Source organism: Peromyscus maniculatus, chromosome 1 (genome assembly GCF_049852395.1).
Source record: "Peromyscus maniculatus bairdii isolate BWxNUB_F1_BW_parent chromosome 1, HU_Pman_BW_mat_3.1, whole genome shotgun sequence".
Classification (NCBI taxonomy): domain Eukaryota; kingdom Metazoa; phylum Chordata; class Mammalia; order Rodentia; family Cricetidae; genus Peromyscus; species Peromyscus maniculatus.
In genome coordinates this window covers 22,026,413-22,042,915 of record NC_134852.1, presented here as the reverse complement: position 1 = coordinate 22,042,915, position 16,503 = coordinate 22,026,413, and the positions used below count along the sequence as shown (strand labels likewise).

The following is a 16,503-nucleotide window of genomic DNA, read 5'->3' as shown; positions in this document are numbered from 1 at the left end:
CTCTTTCTAAAAGAAGACAGGGGATATGATATAGAAATGATAAAAAAGGTTAGATTATTATGATGAGGAAAAAAGAGTAGATTATGGAATATTTAATCCCCCCCAAAACTGTTAATCTCTAAATATTTTATGTTGGAATGAATTTTACTTTATTTATACAAATATAAAGTTACTTTTGTTACAATGTATGTATACTACCACAATTGCTAAGGTAATTTTTATGCAACTCAATAATAAATGTAATGTATAATTAAGCAATACTGTTCAGTAGTCATCTATAATACTCAAATTTATAGTCTTGTTAGTTAGATATTCTAGGTATACAATCATGTATTTTAAATAGATAGGCAATCTTCAAAACATTCAAAGAAGTACAAAATATGACATTTTAAATGTTTTAATAATTTAAGCTTTTCATGAAAGTGAGATATGTCTGTCTTGGCAGCACCGATCTACTTCAGAATATCAAAGAACCTGTATGGAGTTTTTTTTTTATATGAATAAAGCTAGCATGTGGGCAAAGAAGTGGCCTTTGCTTCAATTGCTGACACTCACTGTAAAAACTGGATAGGGGAATACAACAAGTGGAGGCTGCCAAACTTTGCCAAGACAAGGTAGGAAGTCTTTCAGAATTCTCTGGTGCAAGTAAAGTCAGTAGGATAATCCAGGGCTGTACGCCAAAGATGGATGCCCCATATTTGCAGAGGATCTTTGGGTGACTGTTGATATAGCCTGATGTCCCTGTCATTGAGTAATATTTCATCCTTCTGGGATTTGATGGAGTTGAAAAATAATATTTATAAATAAATATTCCTTAGTTATAATGGAAAGAAAATTAGATACAAAACTTTAGACTAAGATAAGTTACATAATTATTTTATCTATTTTTGCTATACACAAAAGGATTGGGTATTGGTACTGTAAATCTTAATAACTTTTTCCATTTTACATAGCTTTACTATGTTAATGTTAAAACCTTCCTATTAACTTAAACAAAAAAAGGGAAACGTTGTAGAATATGTCTACACCCTGTGTAAATTATGTTATGATTGGTTTTATAAAGAAGTATATTGACCAATACCCCAGCTGGATAAGGTTAGGAGGAAAAACTGAACTACAGAGGGGAAGAAGAAGGGCACAGTGGAGAGACACATCTGAGATGCCCAAAGAGTAAGGTGCTCAAGGACAGGTAAAGCCACAGGACCTATGACAATAAAAAGATTAACAAAGATGGGTTAATTTAAATGTAAAAGTGAGAATTCAAACCAAAATTATTCAAAAGAGAAGGTTGAAGCTATTTTATACTTATTAAGGTAAAAATTCACCATGATGATATTTCAATTCTTAACATTTATTCTCCAATGAAACGGCAACCATATTTGTAAGAGAAACATGACTAACACTTAAATCAAACACCAAATCCCAAAGACTTATAATGGGACACTATAGCAGCAAATTCCTACAAATGGACATGCCTTCCAGAAGGAAATTAAATGGATAAATAATGGAATTATCAAACATTATGGTGCAAATGACCAGGATATATATCTATAGTACATTTCACCCAAACACAAAAGGTTACACTTGTTTCTCATTCCCTCATGGAACCTTCTCCAAAATTGATCATATACTCAGTTACAAATCAAGTATCCACAGATTAAAAAAAAAAACTTGAAATAAGCCACAATATAAAATGAGCCCACTGTGAGTAAAATTTGCATTTCAGAAATTATAGAAAGCCTATAAAATCATGAAAACTGAAAATCCCCACCTAAATAACAATGGGTCAAAAAAGAAAGAAATATAATTAACACTTCTTAGAATTCAATTAATATAATTCCATGACCTACCGAAACTAATGGGACACAATTAAAGCTGTGTTAAAAGAAGGTTCATGACACTTAGAACCTGATAGCAGAAATTAGAGAATTCTCACACCAGAGAATTAATAGCACAATTAAATGCTCTAGAACAATAATAAGCAGATACAAATACTACAAAAGAATTCAGCAAATAATCAAATAAAGGACTACAATCAATATAATAGAAACAAAGAGAACAATGCAAACCATCAATGAAACATCAAGTTGGTTCTTGAGGAAAAACAACAAGGTAGAGAAACATTTATCCAAACTTACTAAAAGGCAGGGAGAGAATATCCAAATTAACAAAATCAGAAATAAAAAGAGAGACATAACAAGAGACACTTATGATATTAAAGAAGTCATTAGGTCATACTTCAAAAATGTTTACACCACAAACTTGGAAAATCTAAAAGAAGTGAACAACATTTGTGTTAGATATCACTTACTGAAGTTATATGAAGTTCAAAACAATTTATATAGATGCATAATCCCCCAGTAAATAGAAGCAGTCATTAAAAGTCTCCCAACCAATAGTAGCCAGGAGTAGATTGTTTTAGTACATAATTCTACCAGATATTCAAAGAAGAGCTAATACCTATACTCCTCAAATTATTCCACAAAATAGAAATAGATGGAATATTGCCAAATTATTTTATGAGGCCACAGTTATCTGATATCTGAACCACACAAAGAACAAACAAAAATAGAATTATAGACCAATTTATCTCATGAACATAGATGTAAAATACTCAATAAAGTACTCACAAACTGGATCCAAGAAAACAAAATGATAATCCACCCTGTTTAGGTGGGCTTCATCCCAGAGATGCAAGGATGATTCAACATATGAAAATCTGTTAATTTAATCCATCGTATAGACCAACTGAAAGAAAAACACCACAAGATCAGCCTATTAGATGCAAAACAAAAATTCCTTTGACAAACAGGAGCATCCCTTCATGATAAACATCTTGGAGAGATCAGGGATATGGGGACAACCTATACATACTAAACGCAATATATTGCAACCACTAGCCAACATCAAATTAAATGGGGAGAAAAATCAAAGCAATTCCACAAAAAAAAAAAAACAGGAATGTGACAAGGATTTCCATTCTTTCTACATCTATTTAACACAGCACTTGAAATGTTGTATACAAGAATATGACAACTTAAGAAGATTAATAGGGGCCGGGCGGTGGTGGCGCACGCCTTTAATCCCAGCACTCGGGAGGCAGAGCCAGGCGGATCTCTGTGAGTTCGAGGCCAGCCTGGGCTACCAAGTGAGTTCCAGGAAAGGCGCAAAGCTACACAGAGAAACCCTGTCTCGAAAAACCAAAAAAAAAAAAAAAAGAAGATTAATAGGAAAAGAATTGTAATGGAAGTAAAAAAAATTACTATTGGCAGATGATACAATAGGATACATAATCAAACCCAAAAATTCTACCAAGGAGATCCAAAACTGATAAACATCTTGTGTGAAGTAGCTGGATACGTTAATAACTAAAAATTTCCCAGTAATCATCGTATATACAAATGATAAATGGGGTGAGAAAGAAATCAGGAAAACAACTTCCTTTATAATAGCCACAAGTAAGATAAAATATCTTGGTGTAACTGTAAGAAAGCAAGTGAAAAACCGGTATGACAGGAACCTAAAGACTCTGAAGGAAGAAATTGAAGAAGATTTCAAAGCATGGAAATGCTTCCCATATTCATTGATCATCGGCTTTAACATAGTAAAACTGGTCAGCTTATAAAATGAAATCTACAGATTTAATGCAATATCCATCAAAATTCTAACACAATTCTTTAAAGATCAGAAAATAATGATACTCAACTTTGTATGAAAAAATAAAAAGAAAAGCAGGATAGCTAAAGCAATCTTGGATGAGAAAATAACAACACTATCCCTGATTTAAAGCTATACCACAAAGTACTAGTAGTAAAACTCATATGCTTTTCTCATTAAAAACAGAGAGATTGTTCTTTTGATAAGATCAAGGACCCAGAAGTAAATACACACACCTGTGAACATTTGATTTTTGACAGAGAAGTCAAAATTACACAATAGAAAAAACAACATTTTCAACAAATGGCACTGGTTATACTGGATGTTTGCATGTATGAGAATGCAAATAAATGGAAATCTATCATTGTATAAAAATCAAGTCCAAGAAGATCAAAGACATCAACATAAATCCAGATACACTTATCCTGATAAAAGAGAAAGTGGGATATAGCCTTGAACACATTGAAACAAGAGACAACTTCCTGAGCAGAATACTAATTGAGCAGGCACTAACACTGATAATTAACAAATGGGATGTCATAAAACTGAAGCGCTTGTGTAAGGCAAAGGAAAGTCTCAACAGGATGAAGGGCCATTCACAGAATGGGAAAAGATTTTAATCAGTTCTACATTTGACATAGGTGTGATACCTAAAACATATAAAGAACACAAAAAAACTAGGTATCAATAAAATAAATAATCCAATTTAAAAATGAAGTTCAGATCTACACAGAGAATTCTCAACAGGAAAGTATCAAATGGCTGAGAAAGCATCAAAAAATTTTCAAATCCTTAGCTATCAGGGAACTGCAATTAAAAACAACACTGAAATTTTATCTTACCCCTGTCAGAGTGGGTAAGATCAAAATTACCATTGACAGATTTATGATGAAGAGCACGTAGAAAAAGGGGAATGTTCCTCCACTGCTGGTGGGAGTGCAAACTTATGCAGCCACTTTGGAAATAAATATGACAGTTTCTAAGAAATTTGGGAATTGATCTACCTCAAGACTCAGTTATACCATACCACTCCTGGGCTTATGTCCAAAAGAACAGTCTGTACCACAGGACACTTATACTATTATGTTTATAGAAGCTTTATTTTTAATAGTAAAAAACTGTAAATAACCCCAATAGAAAAATGGATACAGAAAATCTGATATATTTATATAATGGAGTATTACTCAGCTGTTAAAAACAATAACATCATTAAATTTGAAGGCAAACTGATGGATGTAGAAAAGATAGTCATGATTAAGGCATTTCTGACACAGAAATACAAGAATGGTATGTGCTCAATCATAAATGACTATTATGTAGAAAGTAAAGGAGAAGCAAGCTACAACTGACAGACCAAGAGAAACTAAATAATTAGGTATGCCCAATGGGTTGGTATATGCATGAATGTCACTGTGAGGAAGTAACGCAGACATTGCTATTGGATGGGGGAGGGACTTAGAAGGGAGAATGCAAATGGGAACAGGATGGATTATGTGTGTGGAGGATGGATTGAGAGAGAATTAGGAGAGACAATATAATATGGGGGCATTACTGTAAATTTAATTGTCTTATTATTAAATAAGAAACACAGAGCCAAATGCAGAATGAAAAGCCCAAGAGGTCAGAGCAGTAGTAAGAGCTGTGACTTAAAACCACCTTCTTACCCTTCCTGGCGCTATTGTCCTTCTTCTCAGCAAAAGACCTATTTCCTGTGTATCTGTCTTTTTATTGACTTTCTATTCTGCCTTCACATTGGTTGTAAACCCAACCACATGACCTCCTCATCACTGCTTGTCTATATTGACCTCCAGGAATTCTATGGCTGGTATTGTGATTAAAGGTATGTATCTCCCTGATGGCTGTGTCCTTGAACACACAGAGATCTTTCTGTCATGTGATCTGGTTTAAAGGTGTGTGCCACCACCACCCCAGATTCTGCTAGGGCTTGCTATTAGCTCTGAGCCTCTGGTAACTTTATTTATTAACATACAAATAAAATCACATTTCAGTACAAATAATATATCACCATACATCTCTGACATGAGATGGAAACCTAGAGCAATGGAAACATTCAGGAATGTATGTGAGTGACCCAGTATCAAGGAATATGGCAGTTGAATTAGCCAACTCCTGTAACCAGGCAATATTTCCCACAGAAATACTGGGACACCAGCACAGCCAAAAAACCTTCAACTCACAATGTGTCCAGCCAACAAAATTTGCTTGGGTAAAGATGTAGCAGAAATTGGTGGAGTGAACAAGTAATGACTGGCAGAGCTACAGACCCATATCCTGAGAGGGGCTCCCCTCTGAGGGCTAGCACCCAGAGGCAGTATACCCCAGAGATTTAGGATAGCAAAAATGTGAATGGCAAAGGAAGTCAATGAAATGATATACTGCATTTCTCATCAATAGACTATATTGATGTCTGTCATCACATTGGCTTCACCACAAAGGAACTGATGGAAAAATATGCAGAGACTACAGTCAAACATTAGGTGGAACTCACAAATATCCTTCAGAACAGCGCAAGGATGGAGTGTAGGGTCCAGTGATATCAAAGATACCAAAAGAAAATCCACAGAATCAACTAACCTAGGCTCATAGGGGCTCACAGAGACAGAACAAACAATAGTGGACATGCATGAGACTGATATAGGCTCTGTGCATATATATTACATTTGTGTAACGTAGTATTCATATGATAATCCTAATAATGAGAGCAGGGGAAGTCTCTGACTCTTTTGCTTCCTTTCAACACCCATTTCTGATATCACAATACATCATCCAGTCTTATAGATAGAGGAAGAGAATAGTCATCCTGCTATTTGATATACCATAGCTGATTGATATTATTGGGAGGCCCACCAATATCTGAAGAGTAACAGTGGAGGGGAATTAAATGGGTGGGAGTAGTGCTGGAGGAAGTAGGAAGAGGGGAGTGAGGGAAATTTTGATTTGGATGAAAAAAACAAAAATAAATAAATAAACCAAAAATAAATCTTGAAAATAACTCCTTAATCTAAGGAAGGAGAGGACTATCAAAGTTAAAAAAAACAGGCAGAACCCAAAATAGACAATAGACAACATCAGGAAAATAAGTCTGTTCAGCCTTATTAATGAAAGAAATAAGCATGGAGAACAAGTTATGGATGGATAGGTAAGGCCTGGAATGGGATTATCAAATGAGGAGGGGAAAAGGAGAGGGACTTGAGGGAGGGAGGAAATATGAGGAGTGATAACTAAAATTAAAGAATACATCAGTGAATGTATGAAAACCTAGTACAATAAAAACTTCTTAAAATACATACACATATGATGACAATCTAAATAATATTTCCAAATAATGGGGAGGATAGTGTTCCAAATGACCATCTCTTGTCACCAAAGAAGCTTCCAGTTCTGGTATTGGGTTACATCTAATGAGTTCTTGGCCAAAGAGATCCCATGGGAACCCCTAACACAGGCCATTGCCAAGATTATAGGTTGTTCTCCACAAACTGACAGCAAAGACATATTGCTGAGAACAACACCTGGTGATTACATACAGCTTTCAGCTCTGCATTCCATCATCTTTATTAAAAGATGGTCTTATACATACTATCAAAAGAGAAATGCAAACATTAATCCAGCCACAAATACTTTGGTCTACAATTTTGTCCTGCGAGATATGCTAAAGTCATGGTGGCACAAAGCTAATGGGAGGAGACAACGAATAATTTATTTTACTTAAGGCCTACTTCATTAGATGGAAACCATACCTGACACCACTTTGCTGACCAGAGTTTAGATATCCTGGGGACCTAGTGTAAAGGTAAGTAATACTGATCTAACAATTTAGTGACAAAATGACTCTTAAGGATATTCGACTATGCTCAGATTTGTGTCTTGTTCAGCCATCATCAGAGAACCTTTCTCCTGAAGGTGGCAAGAGCAAATAAGAGACCCTCAGACAGACATTACACAGAGTAGATACTTTTGAACAAATCAGTTCTTAATGGTATGTTTCCACTAAATCTGTCCCTCTATAGCTCAGAGAACTCAGAAGAAGAAGAAGAAAGTGTAAGAGCCAGAGAGGAGGGAGGACATGAAGAGAACAAGGCCCTCCATATCAGCATGAGAAAAACACATATGAAGCCACATTCTGCAGCATGCTGCATTGTGTTCCATGTAGCACCAGTTCTCCACTTATAAATTAGAGTTTCTAGTTTCATGATTTTATGGGCTTCCCAAGTGATCAAACATTGATATCTCTTATTTTTGTGCCATTTCTTGTGATGCTTTTGTTCTGTTGATTTGTCTTGTCCAACACTAAGATGACAGTATTGTTTCATCATATTGTATTTTATTTTGTTATACATTTTACAAATGAATGAATGAATGAATGATGAATATCTAGCCACTTGGAGTAAAGGTTAACACCTGAACTGTCAATTATTCCTGCTGGGAGAGGGAAAATCAGGTTTATCCAGTGCAGTGACCCTGTATCTATCAACCATTCCAGGCCAGTCTTCATGTTCAGGTGTAATTGAATGACATATAATAGAATCCATAGTTTTGTGTGTGTGTGTGTGTGTGTGTGTGTGTGTGTGTGGCACAGGGGGCGGGAGTGCTCACAGTTAATTACAATTTAGTGTTTTACATTTGTTCCTTATTTTTATTAGTATTAGAAATTTTCTATTCATTTTACATACTGACGACAGATCCCCTTACCACCTTCCTCTGACTCCCATTGCCATCCTCTCAACCAATAGTTCCATTCCTATCAACTCCAATGCAAGACCTACAATGGGCAGTCAGCAGAGCCTAATATACTCAGTTGAGGCAGGTCCAATTCCCTACTCCTGCACCAAAGTTGTATAAATTGTCCCATCCTAGGATGTGTGAACTCTCAAAAGCCTGCTATAAAGCAAAGATGGTTCCTGATACCACTGTAAGGGTGCCCATTAAGCAGAGAAAATGTTATTCAATTCAATTGTCTTGCCTATGCAGAGGGCCAAGTCCAATCTCATGGTGTTTTGCTCTTTTGCTATTGTTTTCATTGGGGGATATTTTTAAAAGGAATTTAAAGTTGACTGTATAAGGAAGAGGAGATGATTTGGAGGAATTGTGTGAGTGAAAGAACATGATGAAAATATATTTAAATTGCCATGTGTGGCAGTGCTTGCCTTTAATCCCAGCACTCAGGAGGCAGAGGCAGGCAGATTTCTGTGTTCAAGGCAAGGCTGGGCTACAAACTGACTTCCAGGACAGGCTCCAAAATCTACACAGAGAAGCCCTGTCTCCCAAAACAATTATATATATTTATATAATTGTTTTAAACAATAAAAAAAATAAAAGAGAAATCAAAGTGACAAAAAAGAAGTTACATCTATCAGTAGCCTTTGTCATCACCAGAGTCTACTTCTATAATTTTAGCAGTGGCTGTAAGACTGCTTTTCCTTTCCAGGTTCTGGCTATTGCAAACAGTGCTGATATAACCATAGCTGAGCAAGTGCCCTGGGTATATGCCCAAGAGTGGTATAGCTGGATCTTGGGAGAGATTGATTCCCAATTTTCTAACAAAGCTCCATATTGATTTCCAAAGTGGTATACAAGCTTGCATTCCCATCAGCAGTTGAGCAGAGGTCCCCTAGCTCCACATCCTCTCCAGTATAAGGTGTCTTCAGTGTTTTTGAGCTTAGCCATTCTGACAGACATAAGGTGATATCTAGAAAAAAATCATCCTGAGTGAGGTAACCCAGGCTCAGAAAGACAAACATGGTATGTACTCACTAACAGGAGGATACTAGATGTAAAATAAAGATGACTAGACTGCTACACAAAAACCCATGAAGGCTACCTAGAAAACAGGACCCCAAGAAAGGCACAAGAATCACCCAATGACAGAGAAATGGAAGATATTTACATGAACAGCCTGGATGTGAGTGGGGGTAATGAAGAGCAAGATTAGAGGAAAAGAGAGCTTAGCAGAGTGTGAGGTCCCAGCTGAATCAAGAACAGAGAGGGAGAACATGGAATAAAAGACCATGATAAATAAAGACCACATGAGAATAGGAAGAAGCAAAGTGCTAGAGAGGTTCACAGAAATCCACAAGAATATCCCCACAATAGATTACTAGCAATGGTCGAGAGGCAGCCTGAACTGATCTACTCTGGTGATAGGATGGCCAAACAATCTAATTGTTGTGCTAGAAACACCATCCAATGACTGAGGGAGCCAGATGCAAAGATCCAAGGTCAGGCCCCAGGTGGAGCTCCAGGAGTCCAATTGGTGAGAAAAAGGAGGGTTTGTATGAGTGAGAATTGTTGAGACCAAGGTTGGAAAAAACACAGGGACAAATAGCCAAATGAATGGAAACTCATAAATTGCCCCAGCCAGCAGGGCTTCAAAGGGTTCTCGACCACTCCAAGGATGGAATGATAGGGACAGAGACACAAAGGAAATACACCAAGTCAAGATTCTGATCAAGGTGCAACTTTATTTTTCTTCAGGAGGGTTTATATAGTTTCTGCAGGGTGGGGGGAGCAGCAAGCTGTTATCTGCATAGGGTGGGGCAAGCCAACCCAGCTGCAGGATGTTTGAATAGGATGTTTATACAGGATGTTGACAGGGAGAAAAGGTCAAGGGCTCTGACTCAATGTCCTTTTGCTAGGCAACCTGTCCATAAGATGTTCCAGTTCCCTGTCTTTTTGGGGGTCTGTATTTTTCCACTAACTAGAGATGCTGCCCTTGTCCCTGACAATGAACTATGAACCAATAGCTGAGGAGCCCCCAACTGGATCAGGCCCTCTGGATAAGTGAGACAGTTGATTAGCTTGATCTGTTTGGGAGGCATCCAAGCATTGGATCTGGGACCCTTTAGTGCATGAGGTGGCTGTTTGGAACCTGGGGCTTATACAGGGACACTTGGCTCAGCCTGGGAGGAGGAGACTGGACCTGCCTGGACTGAATCTACCAAGTTGAACTCAATGCTCAGGGGAGCCTTTGCCCTGAAGGAGATGGAAATGGGGAGTGCACTGGGAGGATGGTGGGGTGGGGGGGAGTGGGAGGGAGGAGAACAAAGGAATCCGTGGCTGATATGCAAAATTAAATAAATCATATATAAAAGGGACTGCTTCTCCTTAATTAAATTTTTGAAGAATTCTAATGGTGAACAATTATTTTTTCTAACTAACTGTTTACTCAACAAAATTTTGTTTTGCTCAGTAAAAAGTATATTTGATATCTTTATCATTGGTATATAAATGTGTAAATGATGGTTACATTTCACATAAAACTTTCAAACTACTTAAATTTTAGAGTTGCTGATCAAATGAGAATACTTTTTTTTGCTTATTTGCTTGGTTTCATTATTATTTGCCCATCATTAGTGGGAATTTTTTTTAATTTCATGAAAATGATATAGAAAAATGAACTTCAAAATTATTTTCCTTTGTAGTCTTTTGAAACAAAGTCTCTTGTACACAAGGTTGGCCTCAAACACACCAGACAAACAAGGATGGCCTGTGGTTCTGAGTCAGTCTCTAACTCTCAGTGCAAGGTTTACAATCATGTGACACCCTGCCAAGATAAGTCTTTTTTTACTTTTTAAAGTAAGAGATATTTATGACATGCACATATTACTCAAACATATTTATGACTTTCAGTGGGACATTTCAATGAAATGAAACCTGCAAATTAACATAAGGGTGTGGCCTATCAGAATATTTAGATACATTTCATTACTTAGAGTTGAAACATTTTAGATATTCTCTTCTAAGAATATTGAAATTTCACCATGCAGAAACCCTCAGTACTTCAGAGCACAGGACACCTTCCTCCTGAAAGATTGAATGCCTTTGTCCCTCTTTTTTCATGAAAGGGAGATGGCATACATTTCGGCACACCAGTGGTATGACACTGTTTACCCCTTCTCCACTACCACTGGGTTATCAGCTGTATCAAAATTGTTGCATAGACAGAATTGAAACACCACTAGAACAAGTTTGAGCTCCCCCAATCTACTTCAGGGTAAAGTAGGGTGGACTAGGAGGCTGGAGAGTAAATGACAGACCACCGTAATAAAGGAAATAGGGTATAATCTCACATTTAGTGACTCTTCATGATTCTACCAGTGATAGAGAAGGTGGAATAGGGATACAGAACAATGTGGGGTGGTGCATTGTGTGAACTGCTAAAGGATTTTGTGATTTCTGAAAGAATGAGAGTTACCTTTTTCATGTCTTCATAGCTCAGTAACAGGAAGTTGTCATTTTCTCTCATAGACAGCCAGTCACGGGTGTGCTCAAACCATGACCCATATGGCACTGTGTGAAAGGGGAAGGAAATTATTGATTACAAAGAATAAAATTAAGTTCTGCCTGTTATTATTCACTTTCCTCAAATGGCAGACAACTTTACTAAGAAAAACAAAATCAGTATTTACTGCATTTAATGTGATATTTTATGTAGCCATATCAGAGGAGCAGTAGGTAGAAACTGAAGATCAGTAGGTTGGTCCACCTGGAAGGAAAGTTCTAATGGGTGAGTCTCAGAGAAATAAGGCCCCAAAGACTTTGGATCTAGAATGTCTTCTGCTAATGCTGCACCTTAACATTTATGCCACTGCTATTTTCTTGTGGTATCTAGCATGGTGTGAATGCATGCAGGAAGATCCCCACTTCCCTTAATTTATTAAGACTATCTCTGGGAAATATCTCATTCTAGTGGGCATTTTTATTTGTGGATTATTATAAAAATGATTTCCTATTAAGCTATTCTGTTTAAAGCAATGATTTTATACAAAATAACAGTGTCAGTTTAAATGGGATTTTGGTTATTTGTGTTCTTTAATAAATAGAGTAATTGATTATGACAGAGTTTAGTTTAGTGGGGAAACTAATAAAGTCAAAAGCAAGATATGGCTTTTCCCCTCCCCATGATAAATCCTGCCCAGGATAGAAAACAAGCAGAAGGAATTTTCACATATCAAGTTTCATTTGTGGTTCCATATGTATTGTGGTTTAGATTAATGATTAAGGAAAACAATTGGGTTGAAAGAATATTGTTTTAAAGTATGGTAATTTTTTATGTTGCATTTATTAACTCTGTGAAGTTATATTATGGTACCTGTTTAAACACCTGATGGTCGAATAAAGATCTGAAGGCAAGAATAAGGCATGAGAAAGGACAGAAGGGGCTGGCAGGCAAGAATATGTAGAATTCTGGTAGCAAAACAAATCAATGAATGAGAGAGAAGAAGGAGTACATCAAAGTCAGCCAACCAGATACACAGCCAGTGCCAGAAAGAGTAAGAGTAAGACTAAGATTTACACATGAAAGAGAATGGGAAAATCCCAGAGGTAAAATGTAGATGATATTATTTAAATTAAGGAAAGCTGGCAAGTTACAAGTCAAACTAAGCCCATGTATTTACAAATAAGAATAAGCCTCTTGTGTGATACATTTTGGAGCTGGGTGGTAGACTACCCAAAAGAGTAAAAAATGAACAAAAACAAAATTGTGTCCCAGAAGTTAAGCTAGCTCAAGTTCTTTTAATCTTAATGTTGAGAGATGTGACATGGGCTTCAGTGTGCATCATAGCTAAAACAAAGCTTTCAATATGACTTACAGATAGGATAAGATATTTCTGTTAATAATTTGAGGTGAAAAACCTGGGGAAACCATCTAAAATTTAGAAAAGCACATAGTTGAGTGAGGGACTCATTGAGGTCAAGAAATAAGAACAAACTAGCCAAGTTATTATTTGTGGATGGATATTTCTTGTTAGGATGGTTTGGCAATCCAAGATGATGATTAATTCCTTAATCCTTAAATCCTGATAATTAATTCAAAAACAGTGATTAATTAATGTCCATTTATGCCCTCTGTTTCCTGATACAAAAAGCAATTGATGAATGAAAACACAATCTGAGATTTTAAAAGACAAATGAAAACATAATCTGAGTATATAAAAGACAGAAGAGTGATTGTTTTTTATAAATAATAATTTAGGTTTGTGTTTCTTTTAAGATTGTTGATAAGGTTACCATTTGAGATAAGTAATAAAATCATTGTTACTTCCTTTGTAACACAAAATTCAGCCTGGCAGTAAAAGAATGGCTGAGAAATATATCTTACTTGCTTATATTCTGTTAATCTAAACCAAGTTGCTTGGATAAGAATGTATTTGGTTTCTTGGCATAATTTGTTTTACATCCATAATATGTAGAATGTTTAATCATTTGAGGGATATTGGAAATCATGTTTTCTAACTGTATTCGTTGTAGTCATGTACTTGAAAAATAGAATGTATCCACATTATAAGTTTTGTATTGCCTGAGAGATTTTGTTCAGATATATAAGCTGTAAGAGAAACATCGAGGAAGTACAGAGAAAATAATGGAGAAATATAAATGTTTGTGCATGTTTTTTCCTTTTGTTGGCCCCAGAGAGTTAAATTTTGTCCTTTCTCTGGCCCCAGCAAATTATGTTTTACACCCTCAGATAAAAAAGTCAAGTTAAGTGATTAGTTTATTGACTCCAAGGCTTCCCCTTCAATCCTGAGCTCCTGAAGTCTGGTCATCATTTCAATGATATCATTTGCCACACACACCAAGTTAGTAAGCAGATAAAATCCAGTTCATTAGTGAACTCATCACCTCACAGATTTACTACGGATGCCATGAGGAGACATCCTATTGGCAAGTAGCAGTGACAAAGGCATGAGTTGTTGAAAGGTGATCACAATAGTACATGAAGCCAGAGGATTCCGAGCATGTCCAGGTTGTGACTTTTTATTACCATCATGTCTGGAGAACTCTATTAATCACTTCAGAGGGAGATCTCTTCCCACTAACATTCACCACTAAAGTTCCACAACTTGTGAATAGTGACTCCTATAGACCAAAGACACCAAAACATAGACAACTAGAAATGGTCAAGGCATAGCCTTCCATATTCAACCCAATGCTTCATTTACATCCTAGTACTACTGTGATGTGTTTTCAATAGTCAGAGTGTACTAACTGTTTCTGGTCTACTTGTGCTGTCTCTTCCTGCCTCGCCCTCCATTGCAGGCTTTTATTGTTCCTCATTATCTCAAGAACCAAATGAATCAAGTCAGGAGAGAAGATAAGACTTAAGCCAGTACCAGAGAAGAAGGATACATGAATTCGATGAAACTAAGAATTGATTGAAACCTGCTGGTGATAAATATCTACAGAGAATGTGTAGCAATAAAGTAAATTGCATAATATATGAGAGAATTAAGTCACTTAAAGAGATTGAAAGCTGGGCTCATGTGATAGCTCAATGGAAATCAATTGTCTTGTATGTCATAAGACCTGAGTTTTGATCCTCAAAAACCATTCAAACATGGTGATGCAGCCTGTTTTTTTAAACCTAGTAACCCTTCAATGACATGAGAGTTGGTGACAGGAGATTGCCTACAAGCTTAGGACCTGCCAATTTGCCACACACAGGGATGAACAAGAAGAAGATTGTCTCAAACAAGATAGAAATCCTGGTTCAACACCTGATATTATCATCTGTCTTTAGCATAAGAACACCTAAATTCTCACATTTGCATACACATCATCATAAACACAAGTACATACGTGCATAAAAGGAAAAGCTAGAAGCCAAGTGAAATGTTGTGTCACACATATGTAATGCCAAATATAAGAAGGGAGAGCACAAGTACCAGGGATTCAATGTGATTTTCAATTACATAATGAATTTCTTGTCAACTTGGGATACAATAGATGCTGTCTCAAAACACAAAAAAAGACAGCATCTTAGTGAGTGCACCAAAAATAATCCAGTGATAAATACTGATAATAATTAATACCATTTCTGCTATGGAAATTGTTTTAAAAGGTATTTGTTTGGGGACATGAATTACAAAGTGTATGCCAACAAGGCTGTAGTTGGAAGATTTCCTGTGTCCTGACCTGCTGGCAGTAGGGACACATCCCACATACTTGTATCTCCCAAGTAAACACACAAAGCTTATATTAATTATAAGTGCATGGTCATGGCTCACACTTTTTGCTAGCTATTTTTTATATCTTAAATTATTCCATAAATATTAATCTATGTATCTTTATATGTTCTTGGCTTTATCTGCATCCAAATACATGTACCTCCTTGAACAGCTCAGTGGCATCTCTTCTTGTCTCTCTCTTTGAACTTCCTGCCTGCTTCTAAGCTGCCTTGCCATGGGCCAAATACCTTTATTTATCAACCAATCAGAGCAAAACTTATTCACAGCATACAGAAAGACATTTCCCCATCACAAGGCTGTCCTCAATCTTAGTAAGTAAACAAGGATGGCCTTGAATTTTTTATCAATTCTTCTCCACCCAATTAATACTTACATCATCCTACTCAGCCTGTAAATATATTATTTGCTAATATTTCAATAGATAGGTATCAAATTATGAGACCTAGTGGCTATATATACAACAAACAACAACAGAATTTTAGTGTCAGTGGTGAGTAATATTCAATAACCAGTCAAGGATAATGATATGACAGTGGGTAAAATGCTTATTATATAAACCTGCTGACCAAACCTCAGTCTCTGTAAACCATATAAATTAGAAATGCACAACTGACTCCACAAGGTTTTCCTCAAGTTCTTCCAAATGTTCAGTGAGATGTGTGTAACCACACAGATATGCACACACATACAGTAGATCACAATAAATAAGAAAAATTTAAAAGAAAAATATATCACTGTGTGAAGGCAAGGTGAAAGATGTGGGACAATGCAACAAGAACTAAGATAATATAAGATAAAGATATGAGTGGGAATCCCAAGATATCTGTCATTCTATAGAAAAACAAATCTAAGAGAT

At 36.4% G+C, this 16,503-nt stretch overlaps 1 protein-coding gene across 2 annotated transcripts in view; it reads right to left on the bottom strand.

Moving 5' to 3' along the window:
• Positions 1-16,503, bottom strand: part of LOC143266817 (sulfotransferase 2A2-like) — a 41,228-nt gene that overhangs the window by 9,304 nt on the left and 15,421 nt on the right. For both annotated transcript variants that reach the window (XM_076571681.1, XM_076571684.1), the window contains one exon: positions 11,873-11,967. In XM_076571681.1, coding sequence (XP_076427796.1) covers positions 11,873-11,967 — 95 coding nt within the window. The remainder of the gene's footprint in view (positions 1-11,872; positions 11,968-16,503) is intronic.